This window comes from Quercus lobata, chromosome 3 (genome assembly GCF_001633185.2).
Source record: "Quercus lobata isolate SW786 chromosome 3, ValleyOak3.0 Primary Assembly, whole genome shotgun sequence".
Taxonomy (NCBI): Eukaryota; Viridiplantae; Streptophyta; class Magnoliopsida; order Fagales; family Fagaceae; genus Quercus; species Quercus lobata.
Genome location: NC_044906.1, coordinates 40,433,442 through 40,445,808, shown reverse-complemented (window position 1 = coordinate 40,445,808; position 12,367 = coordinate 40,433,442). Strand labels below are relative to the sequence as shown.

The 12,367-nt window shown below is 35.3% G+C and overlaps 1 protein-coding gene across 3 annotated transcripts; it reads right to left on the bottom strand.

The window, feature by feature from the left end:
• Nucleotides 1-2,068: 2,068 nt before the first annotated feature.
• Nucleotides 2,069-9,714, bottom strand: LOC115982636. Of its 3 annotated transcripts, XM_031105283.1 has the most exons (9): nucleotides 9,424-9,714; nucleotides 9,206-9,252; nucleotides 8,621-8,765; nucleotides 8,322-8,505; nucleotides 6,097-6,226; nucleotides 4,717-4,784; nucleotides 3,533-3,543; nucleotides 2,464-2,633; nucleotides 2,069-2,372 (listed from the first exon to the last, which is right to left on the bottom strand). In XM_031105283.1, the coding sequence occupies exons 1-9, from the start codon at nucleotides 9,635-9,637 to the stop codon at nucleotides 2,190-2,192; spliced, it is 1,152 nt and encodes a 383-aa protein (XP_030961143.1). In that variant the 5' UTR covers nucleotides 9,638-9,714; the 3' UTR covers nucleotides 2,069-2,189. The 3 variants fall into 3 exon arrangements, with proteins under 3 accessions (XP_030961143.1, XP_030961144.1, XP_030961145.1); XM_031105284.1 differs by lacking the exon at nucleotides 3,533-3,543 and having other exon boundaries at nucleotides 4,724-4,784; XM_031105285.1 differs by lacking the exons at nucleotides 3,533-3,543; nucleotides 4,717-4,784 and having other exon boundaries at nucleotides 2,464-2,640.
• Between the last annotated feature and the right edge of the window lie 2,653 nt (nucleotides 9,715-12,367).

The following is a 12,367-nucleotide window of genomic DNA, read 5'->3' as shown; positions in this document are numbered from 1 at the left end:
ACAGTGGTTCTGCCTACCATGGGTCTATAATTAAACTCTGGTGAACGGGGTATAGTTTGTGCGCAAGCTAGATCAAAGTGAGTTACAATTGGACCGGTTCCGACTCCCTTACTCAGAACATTTAGGCCAAATATCGCAGGAGGCAACCCAGTCCAACATTGCAAAAAAGGCCCACTACAATGAGTAAAATATTATTTTGGTTCTTAAATTTTTCCAAAAAATTGTTTTTGTCCTTAAACTTTAGATTTTTTTTTTCAATAGTTTAGAGAAAAAAATAAGGACGAAAAAATAATTTTTTTTCAATACTTTAAGGATGAAAAAAAAACTTAAAGTTTAAGGACAAAAAGTGAGACATTTTCAATAGTTTAGGTAAAAAAAAAAAGTTCAATAGTTTAGGAATGAAAACGAACTTTTTAAAGTTTAAGAATAAAAAACAAACTATTGGTCAATTTTAGGAACCAAAATAATATTTTAGCCTTAATTAATTACACAAAAATCATGATACTCTACTGGAAATATATCATGTTTTTAATTACATCCTTGTATTAAACTTAATCTAATGAGATTTTGACATTTAATTAACTGAACTGAATTCTTTGAAGGACTAATCAAAATTTTATGGATTAAATCCTAAGTTCCAAGAATGCATCCTGATCATTAAAAACTTGATATGACTTGATCATTTGATTTGGTGGTTCAATTTTTCCATTCACCATGTCATGAGCTCCTATGTATTTTGGAACTCAGTGTTCTCTCATCTAATTTCAAACAACGTTTCTATTCTTTCATGTTTACAATTATCATTTTGTCCTTGATTTATGAGTCGACCTCTAGTTGCAAAATGGGATGTAAACTGATATACTCCAAATTTCATGATAAAGCTGTACTCTTAGGTGAAGTTACAAAGATTTCAATCTAATGCACTACTCCTTTCTACAATGTGTAACCTGGAATTATATTAGCCTTAGACACCCTAAATAGCACCATAAAAATAAAAAATAAAAAATAAAAAAAAAGGAAAGAAAATTGACAGAAATAAACCTCAATGAATTGACTTGATACTCCCCAAATTTTGTTCTTAAATCTAATACCTCGAGTTGTGCGAAAATCAAGATAATACACTCACTATTTCAAAATCAACATTACAACACAATGTCCGGATTTATTGATGTCTACTAAGAAAGAGTTTAACACAGGAAATTCAATATTCTTATTGTCAATTTGCATGGTTAAGGGATATTTTCAATGTTTTGTAGGTATTTGGATTATTTTTAGATATTTTAAGGGTATTTCAATCATTTTAGAGATTTGCAAGATTTTTTTTTTTTTTTTTTTTTTATTTTAAAGATTTTTACGGGGGATATTTTTCTCATTTTAAAAGTTTTAAGGATAATTTGATGATTTTGAACAATTTAGGAGAATTTTGATCATTCTTAAAATGTTAGGAATACTTCTACCATTTTAGAGCTTTCTAAGTATTTTAGTTATTTTAGAGGTTTCATGCATAATTGCGTATTTTAGTCATTTTAAAAGTTTCATGTATAATTTGGTCATTTGAAAATTTTAGTGGCAATCTATAGGCTTTGAGGGTAGTTTGACCATTTTTGAGATTTTGGGAATATATATGTCGTTTTGAATGTTTATATTCTCTTAAGACTAAAACTTTTCACTTTTCAAGGACAGATAGAGTACTTTCTTGGATAACATAAAATGTTTTAGTTTGACAAAGTTTTTCAGCTACCCCAAATGCCTAAAAATGAGAAAAACATATAAAAAATGCTTTACACCAAAACAAGCAGGGCCTCAACCCCTAATATGGCATTTTTCCTCGACAATGTGGAAATCATTTCTGTTTAACCAATTTTTTCAAACCCAAACACTCGAAAATGAGGAAAACATTTTTTGGAAATTCTTTTATGCCGAACAAACAGTGTCTTTATTATAATAAGTATTTCCAGGAAAACATTTTTTGGAAATTCTTTTATGCTGAAACAAACAGTTTCTTTATTATAATAAGTATGATGTATGACCCAGCATATGTGAGAGAGAGAGAGAGAGAGAGAGATGATTAACGGTAAGAAATCAAAACAACAATGGTAAGAACAATGATCATTACATCGAGAGCCAAATTTTTTATTTTGATCCAAGTTAGTTTAATTTTTCTTTTCAAAAGCACATGTAAGAATATTCTAAACCACATTATCCATTCCTTTCTTATGCTTTCCACCCTTTGCTTTGGAGTCAGAAACCAGAGCCTTGATGCAGAGACGTGGCTTGGTATTAACCAGATTTTGTGGCAAAACTGAGACAGCAACCACCAATGACCCGTTGGGTACTCCAGAAAGCGGAAGCAGCTCAACAAGAACCGAAAACTGTATGGTGATGAAGTTGGAACAAGCACAAATAAGCCAGGAGAATGTAAAATGCTTGTGAACAAGTGAGAAATGATAACAGTTTTTTTACCTCTGGAGATTTGAGGTCTACAACTGAATCTGATACAGCACTTTTTACTGCAGCAGCCACAACGCCAAAGCATTTGTTACGGTCCAACAAAGCAAACTTATCAGAACCATTTGAAGTATCTTTCACAATCTTCAACTCTGTCTCCTCTATTCCTCTTCTGTTATAACCAACTGCAAACTACAACATACAGATTTAATTCATGTGACAAAAGTATTGGCTGCTAAGGCTTTGTATGCTTTCTTTTCCTTAGGGGGAAAAAAGGCATAAAGAACATCAAAAAAAAAAATTCCAGTTGCTGATTTTATCTGGCATCATGTAACTCAACATTAGCAAACATGTACCAAACTGGGGAGCAGCCAAGACTAGGAAAAGAAAATAAATAACCCACGATAACAAGGATGGATATAAGAGGTAAAATTGACTACAAATTGCAATTTGCTGACTCAATACAAGTTAATCCTGATGCAAAGAAAGTTGAAGATAACTTTTACAAGCACCTGAGCATGGAAAAAGGAACACTAAAGGGAAGTCTAAGTATCCATAAGCTAGCTTCTGTGATGAATCTTGGTTTCTTTAAGTAGGTTATGCCTTAAACTCATTATTATAATTTTTTTTATAAAAGTTGTTATGTAATAAGGCGTCTGACTTTTAATTTTAATTTTCAGAATAAAAGTAAAAAGGCAAAGCCCAAGTACCCGAGAAGTATAAAAGAGCAACTTCAGAGATTAAAAAGATCAAGGAACTCTAGAAAAGAACAATCAACGTCCCCGATGTTCTGCAGAGCAGGGAAATTCCAATTTCTGCAAACGATCTAGGGTTGTGTTCCCTTCAAATACATCATATCAAACATAAAGACACATCTGAGCTTTGATTGCCTTTGAAAGCACATCTCCAACATGCTAGGAGATCTTTTGCTGAAAGACACATGATCCAAGAGACACCAAATAAAGAGAAAACCATAGACCAAAGATCCCTAGCAACAGAAAATGAAGGAAAAGATGAGCAATATACTCCCCATCTACCATACCATAGCAATTAAAAATGATGATCTTGCCCTTTTGAAGGTTACCTGTGGTAAGAGTAAGAGCATTAGCATTGGAAAATGCTAATGCTATTCTATTTTACCATTCTAAAAACTCACTTTATCATTATACCATCTTATTTTACAATACCTCCACATCCCAAACTTCTATTTTCCTCTTTTACTTATTAAAATAATATATTTATAAAATAAAATAATATATATCAAAACTATATCTTCTCTCCCATCTCTCTCTGCTCTCTCATTTTCAGCTCTCTTCCCTCTGTTTCTCAAAAAAAAAAAAAAAAAGCTCTCTTCCCTCTGTAACTTCCGCCGGAGGCTTCCTTTCTGGAGAGCTAGTGAAATAATCCAAAAATAACCATCAACTCAAACACCCAAAACTTCATAGATCAACCAAAAACGTATCAATCAACAAAACCCACAAACAAAAAATCCTGAATTTCACAACTCGGCTTCAATAAAACCCAAAACGTCATGGGTCGTGGATCGTGGCTCGTACTCGCACTGCTCCGGTTGTGGATTGTGGGTCGTGGATCGCGAATTCGTGATATGGGTTATGGGTGGTTGTGCTCTGTGGTGCTGGGTTGCGGGTGGCTGTGCTCTGTAGTCGTGGATTGTTGGTTGTGTTGGGTTGCGAATTCGTGATATGGGTTGCGGGTTGCGGATTGCAGGTGCTCGTGGATCGTTGGCTGTGTTGGGTTGCGAATTCGTGATATGGGTTGCGGGTTGCGGGTGGGGTGCTCGTGGATCGTTGGCTATGCTGGGTTGCGAATTCGTGATATGGGTTGCGGGTTGCAGGTGCTCGTGGATCGTTGGTTGTGCTGGGTTGCGAATTCGTGATATGGGTTGCGGGTTGCGGGTGGGGTGCTCGTGGATCGTTGGCTGTGCTGGGTTGTGAATTCGTGATATGGGTTGCGGGTGGTCGTGGATCATTCGTGATATGGTGCTGGGTGGCTGTTTCACCGTGAACGATGGAGAGACAGAGACGAGAGATGAGAGACAGAGGAGAGAGAGTCATATAAAATATTATTATTTTTTTACAATACTTGCTACAGTGCAATTCTATGTTTAGAATTGCACTGTAGTAGTATAGCAATAAAAATTTGCAATTCTGCTGTTTAGCATTCTCCAATGCAAATGGTTTTGGAGCTTAAAATTCCAAATTTCTCTTAGATTTGGCATTAGCATTCTCCAATGCTAATGCTCTAAGAATATTACCATGAGCATCAGTCAAAGCAAAAAAAGAAACTTTCCAAGGGACTTTAGTCTTCAAAATCACCTGCCAAGGTAAAACCTCCCTAAGACCACCACTGAAAGCCTTATAGTAAGATTTCACATCAAATATATGATTCTTAAATGAAGACCAACACATTTCATTTAAACCATTTCCAGAACTGCAAGAAGCATAAAGAAGGGCACTAATGGATAGCACTGTTGTGTCTGTACATGTACTTGTCAATAGAGGCTTGTTTGTTGGTTGCATTTTCTTATAGCTCAGAAAAAAGGATTCTGAGAAGTTCATCACCACACCCCACATAATGCCAGAAAAAAGATGCAACTGCTGACTAACATCTCCAACTAAGAACTTCACATTTCATTTAAACCATTTCTGATGTACTTCCATACACACACAGCTTGAGAACCCCTAACCTTAGCAGAAAACAATTGACCCACCAACTCTTCATATTATTTAGCCCCCACAACCCTTCTCCAAAGATGTTCCCTTTCCATGGCATATGATCAAAGCCATATCCATAAAAGAAATTGATTAACAATATCGAGCCTTTGAATTCCTAAACCATCGGATTGAATAGGAGAGAAACTGTACTCAAATTCACCAAATGGAAAACTTCCTTTCATCCCCTAAACCAGGTCCATAAGAAATATCCCTTTGCAACTTCTCTAATTTTATAGCAACTAGAAGAATATGAAAGATAGACATAAAGTAGGTGGATAAACTTGAAAGAGAGCTTGTGATCAAAGTGACATACCACCTTTCAAAAAATACAATTTTTTCCACCCAACCAGCCTCCTTTCCATTTGCTCTACTACTATAATATCTCAAGCAGATCTAGTCTTAAAAGGTGAACCAAGGGGAAAACCCAGGTAGGTTATAGGAAAAGACCCCACGTAGCAACCCGAAAACCTAACAAAGGTTTCCTGACTTTTTAATTAGTCATGTGACTTTAAAATAAGCATGAAACTATTAGAACCATTGCTTATATCAGAATTACTGGTTGCCATCTTTGCTAGGGTAACATTCTATTGTTTTATTTAAGGGTTTGCTTAAGTTGTAACAGTAGCTTTTTGAGAAAATTATTGAATAAAATTTCCCTTCTTAATTTCCTTTAATACAATCTTGATATCTTTTTTCTTTATTCCCCCTCAATAATTTCTAAGAAAGACAAGCATAATTTGAATATTGATCCAAAGAGTGGATTCAAACCTTGGAATATGGTGAGTGAAAAGAAAGACAGGGTCAGTAGTTCCTTTGGTTTTAAGCAGATAAATAGTCATGCTTCACATTTACTTCATAATTTGCTCGATAAATTACTACAGTATCTGCACCGTTAATAGGTTTAAACTTTTACCTTTACAGGATGTGAAACTTTGTGCTGTTTGTCATTCATGAACTGAAAAACAAGCTTTGATACAACTATTTGCAGTTCCTTCTCATTCAAACTGCAAGTTTCTTGGATAGGAAAAATGCGGTGACACCAACTGCACCAAAGAAATGCATTTTTAGTATTAAAGACAAGAGATCATAACTAACCACAAAAATGAAAATCAGATAATAAGAATTGAATCATAACTTCAGTGGATTGCTCGTGCAAAAAGGTAAATTTGAGGCATCAATAAAAAATTCCAAATTCTGAGTGTGACACTTCCTAATAGATTCCAATAAAGATTACTCCTTTTAAATTAATAAAATAAAATGTTGAACCTGAACAAACATGATCAAATGCCAAAGATATTTGGTACTTGGTTTTTCCTTATTCAGTGTTATATTAGGTGATGCCTAGTATCCCATACATTTGATGGCCTGTGGCAAAGGTCTGTTTGGGGGTCAGAGGAGTCAACAGCTTGCTGCAGTTCCTTCCTGTTTGATGTGGCAATTGGAAGGAGAGGAATGATAGAGCATTTTAGAAGTCAAGCTTTCTATTAGCAAGATAAAGAAGTTGCAGAAGACGCTTTTCTTTTTATCTTTGATTCCCCACTGTTGTTGAATTTTATTTTCTTTTTGGATTTCATTGATACCTGTTTTTATTATTATTTTAGGATTCAAGTTCTCAGTTGCTCTCTTCTCTCTGTCCTTCCATTGAATGCCTATCATACTAGGGCGCCCAACTTCTTTCTGGCTTTCTAGTTAATAATTTTAGTATTTTACTACTGATCCAGAAAAGAGGAAAAAGAAATTAGTTACCAAATCTATGAGATATAAGCTAAAACAACACTCTGAAACCTGGGGTAGAGCAGACAATATAACCTCTTGGATATTGGTACTATTCATTGAAGGATGAACCAGTTCCCCGAGTTGTCCTTAAGCCTCATCCCAGGTGCTAGCTTTAAATACTAGTCAAAATTAAATTTACTACCATGAATTAATTTACTAGTCCAAAAAATTATACATTGGACTTGGAACTAACCTTTTTTTTGGATAGGTAAGAGAATTAGAAAAGTACAATGTGTTTACGATAGTAAACCCACAGCACTTGAAACAAATACAAACAAATCAAAGAGAAGAGTTAACAGAAATTAAGAAATCAGACATGGAAATACAATTTGTAAAACCCCAAATACAAGACCACTCAAACAAAGTCCTAGCTAGCAAAGACTTCAAAAGATCCACAGGTCTTTCAATATCTTCAAACGTAAATGAATTGCGTTCCCACTAGATTAACCACATAATACAAGCCGAAACCATATTCCAAACATTTGAAGAAAATTTCCCCAATCAATTCCTCCATGCAAAAGGAAGAGAAGCATTTGTATTCAGCATTACCCATTAAACCCCAAACATAAGAAAAACTACACTCCACAAAGCACGAGCAAACTTACAACGAAGCAGAAGATGATCCACAGTTTCCTCATCACAACAACATAAGCAACTCCAATTAACAAGGGGCAAGCCCCTCATAACAAGTTATCAATTGTGAGAATCCTACCCCTAGTTGCTGTCCATAAAAAGAAAGACACCCTTTTAGGTATCTGTACACACCAAATGCTGTTCTAAGGGAAAGAAATAGAAGGGGCGTCCAATAAAGAATTATAAAAGGAACTCACATCAAAAACACCATTCCGAGTCAACTGCCAATTCAGAATATTATCACCCTCCCCCCTTGGCATTTTGGAGTAAATATGCTTGTAAAAAGTAAGTTCCATTTCCTACCTCCCCCTTCTGATGCACTCAAGACCAAATAAAAAAAAAATAAAAAATAAAAAAATTTAATTTTGCAGTTCTCATCCAATAATAGGTTGCAAAACTGAATGTTTTTCTGAATCGAAGGTACAACAGTTTTTATAATAAGAAAATAATCAATTAGAAAGAAGAAGAAACCAACTCATGCTGTAGATGTCAACAAAAAGTCATTGCAAAAAAAATAAATAAACAAATAGTCAAATAAAATAAGAATCAATGTATTTCCAAAGACTTTTAGCCATATCTACGATTGATATTCATTTAAAGGAGAATTTTTCATGTGGTACTTAAAAAAAATAGATGCAGAGTTAATATCTGAAACAAATAACCAAAAAAAAATATTAAACATTCCCAACAAAGAAGACAAATGAGAATGGGGCAAATAAGCGAACTTACAGAGGTGATTTGGAAATCCCAGATTCCACAGACTCCATAATATTTGATACAACACCAACAGTGTCAGCTGGTGTGTTTCTAGGGAAAGTAAATAGAAGTAAACCACTCCTTGTTAACTTAACTAGTGAAAGAACATGACCTCTATCAAGATTTGTGTCTGGCATTACAGAAGACAGACAAGTACCTGTCAAAAGTTCATCTGCCATCATATATCTTTTTTGAATATGGGATCCCTACACCTTACCAATGAACTAGTTGAAACCCCAAAAGAAATCATGCCAAATTAACCAGTAAATTACCACTAGTTTTCCCAGAGTTATTGGAAGCAGTCTCGGTTTCCCCATCTTGGTCATCCTCTGGGCATATTTTCCTTCTCTTAGTAGCAGCATTATCATCTGAATTGTCCAAATTTCCGGAATCAGCATTACTACAAGACCCTACATACTGCCAGAAAATTTAAAACAACCAAAAGAAGTCAGCATTGACAACAATGGACAAAATTGTGGTAAAATTCTATAACTGAAAATTGTTACTTGATGCAACTACACAAACGCTACATCTCTATATTAGTCCAAAGCTTCTCTTGACCCAATAAAGAAGTAATATAAACTGATATCAGACATGTAAAACCACACAAAATCAAATCAAATAATTGCAACATGTCTCACATTTCGATTTAAATGAGAATTGGACAAGCATGAGGAATGGTGGTAATGAAATTGCAGTTAAGTAAGTCTTCTGCTACTATTAAACGAAGAAAAATAATTTTCAGGTAATTAAAATGCTGCTTACAACAAAGGAAAATGCTGGGTATATTGATTTTACACAGCAAAGATTTTTTTTTTTTTGTTCTTTTAAAGTAAAATTTGAGAGAAGACCTTAACCTTATCTAGGATAGAAATTGCTTCCTTTGTGGCACTTTTCTCCCTCTCTGACAAACAAGGGAACAAAAAACAGTGATTTATTAAGGTATTTAAAATAAAAAGAAGAAAATTTATAAGATGTAACTAAATATTAGTAACTAATATTGAGAGCAGAGGCATATTTTTGCAAAAAGAAATGGAAATTGAAAGTGGGTTTGTTTTGGATTTTAAGTACAAACTGATAGTGCAGGTGATGAGGAAGCCAGAAAGGGAGTGGTGGAGAAGCGAAGATGGGGCGTTGTAGTCATAGCGAGGAATACTGATCACTGTTGAGTGCTGCTCCCACGGACTCATCATCGTCTCTTTCTTCTTCTTCTTCTTCTCTTCTTCTCCTTCTTCTTCTTCTTCTTCTTCGTGATGATGCGCTTTTTCAAATCCTTCTTCTTCCGCCATTCCCACCCGTGGAGTGGAGAGACCAGGTTATACTACCAACTATCTATGTTATGGTTCTGTACCCCTGCGATGCAATCAAAAACCCCACTTTATGTTATCAAAAAAAAAAAAAAACCACTTTATGTTTCCCAAAAATTAAAAAAATAAAAACAATTTTTTTTTTTTTTTTATAATATCATTTGTATTATATTTCAATTTGATCCATAACTTTTTAGTTATGTCAATTTGATCCTTAACATTTAAGTGTTGTATCAATTTAGTCATTATCGTTATCTTTTGGTGAAATTGCTAATATGGCAAATGGTTAAAATAAAAAATTAGTTTATTACCACATTAATAGAAACTAATTTGGCTGTTTGTCATATCAGTAATTTTCATCCCAGAAATAAAAATAGAAACTAAATTGACATAGTATTGAAAGGCTAAAAACCAAATTGATACCATTGGAATGTTAAAAACCAAATTAAAATATAGTGTAATCTACTCTTTGCTGACGACTCATTACTGTTTTGCAAAGCATCAAAGAACGAAGTGCAAGTGATAAATGAGGTACTGATGGTATATGCTAATGCCTTGGGCCAATGCATTAATATGTAAAAGTCATCAGTGTTTTATATTAGTAACACTCCCAGGCAGATGAAGGAATGGACTAAAGAGCTTTTAGGGGTAGAAGAGGTGGAGCGCTTCGAAAAATATTTGGGTTTGCCCACTTTGATTGGTAGAGCAAAATACCAATCCTTCTCTTATCTAAAAGATAGGGTGTGGAAAAAATTACAAGGATGGAAGGGCAAGCTACTCTCTAGGGCTGGAAAAGAAGTATTGATCCAAGTAGTGGCTTAATCAATCCCCACTTACACAATAGGAGTCTTCTTTTTGCCAACAAAACTGTGTGATGAGTTTAACGCATTATGTGCGAAGTTCTGGTGGGGGCAGATTGGGGAGGAGAGAGATTCATTGGAAGAGCTGGAGTGTGTTAACTCAAGCCAAAAGGGTGGGAGGCATGGGATTTAGAGATTTGCGACCCTTTAACCTTGCTATGTTAGCCAAACAAGAGTGGAGGTTTTTGCATAACCAAGAGTCACTTGTCTATAGATGCTTTAAAGCTCGATACTTCCTTTGGTGCTCTTTTATGGAGGCGGCTAATTCACCAAACAGCTCATATGTGTGGAAGAGTATTTTGGCTAGCCGACCTATTTTGAAAAAAGGTATTTGCTGGAGAGTGGGTGATGGAGCTTCCATACATCCTTTGCGGGATAAATGGATTCCTAACCACCCTTCACATATGGTCCTTTTTCCACCAACTAAGGAATAATGGGAATGGAGGGTATCGGATCTCATTGATCCTTTCTTGAGGTGCTGGGATAGGGAGAGTGTATTGCTAAATTTTCATAAACAAGATGCAGAGGCAATTTTAAGAATTCCTTTGAGCCGTAGACACATACAAGACTCGGTAATGTGGTTGCATACTCAGGATGGGACATATACAATAAAATCAAGCTACCATGTTGCTGTTGAGATCTTAAAGATTGAGAAGAATTGGCCAGAAAGTTCTTGCAGCCCACCGAGCAATAACGTCTGGGAAGAATATGGAAGCTTAGGATTCCAAATAAAATTAAGGTGTTTTCTTGGAGGGCTAATCTGAATATTTTACCCACACGGGATAATCTGTGTAAGCGCAAAATTATGGCTGATAATATTTGTGAGCTTTGCATGTCAGATAGGGAATCGGGGATTCATGAACTGTGGGAGTGTGAAGTTGCTCGTGATATATGGGCAAGTAGTGTGGTGAAGCTACAGAAATTTGTGGTGGGACAACAGGATGTCATTCAGCTATTTGAAGAGTTGCTAGTACGACTGGAGGTGGAAGAACTTGAGTTGTTCCTAGTTCAAGCCTGGTTTATTTGGAACCGAAGAAATTCAGTCCTTCATGGAGGAGTATTGCAAGCACCGAAATTGCTTAATAAAAGGGCAGAGGACTTCTTAGCAGAATTTCACCAAGCATAGGTATACTTAGGCACAGCAACTACAGCAAAAAGTGCAAATCATTGGCAACCACCACCCGTTTCCAAGTTTAAACTCAATTTTCATGCGGTTTTGTTCACAGACCTGGGGTGCTTGGGAATGGGAGTGATTATTCGCAATGAAAAGGGTGAGGTCATGGGAGCAAAGTCAGCAAAAAGACCAAGAGAAACAGATAGTCTCGAAGCAGAAGTTCTGGCCTGCCGCAACACATAGAATTTGCTATGGACATTGGTTTTTCTGATATAGTTATTGAAGGTGACTCTGTACAAGTGATCAATGCTATCAAAGCAAGCAAGGCTAACTTGTCTCAGCTAGGCCATGTGGTTGAAGATATTCAGATGCTGATTTCAGGCCTTAAGTGGGAATCTCTGTATCATGACTATTTAGCTATTATGGAATGAAAGTTCACCTCCAGCTTCAAAAAAAAAAAAAAATGTAAAGAATATGGACCAAATATGTTTTATTTTTTATTTATATATTTTAGTTAAGCCCATGTAATAAATTAAATAGAATAATGCTATCCACACAACAAATTTTACAACAAATCCTATGTGATATGATAAACTACTAGTGCTAATTGAAAAAGTGAGGTCAATGGTGAACAAATTGTTACCTAAAATCTGTTGTAAAATTATTGTGAATCCTACCAAAGTATAGTGGCAAGATACTTTCACCTCTTATATTTATGGTGAATCTTACCATGAGTTT

Coding starts and splice junctions, on each gene's coding strand:
- LOC115982636 (XM_031105283.1), bottom strand. CDS start 9,637: ATGGCGGAAGAAGAAGGATTTGAAAAAGCGCATCATCACGAAGAAGAA. Junction 6,227..8,321: donor GGGATTTCCAAATCACCTCT/GTAAGTTCGCTT, acceptor TCTTTGGTGCAG/TTGGTGTCACCGCATTTTTC. Junction 2,373..2,463: donor TAGACCTCAAATCTCCAGAG/GTAAAAAAACTG, acceptor ATCACCATACAG/TTTTCGGTTCTTGTTGAGCT.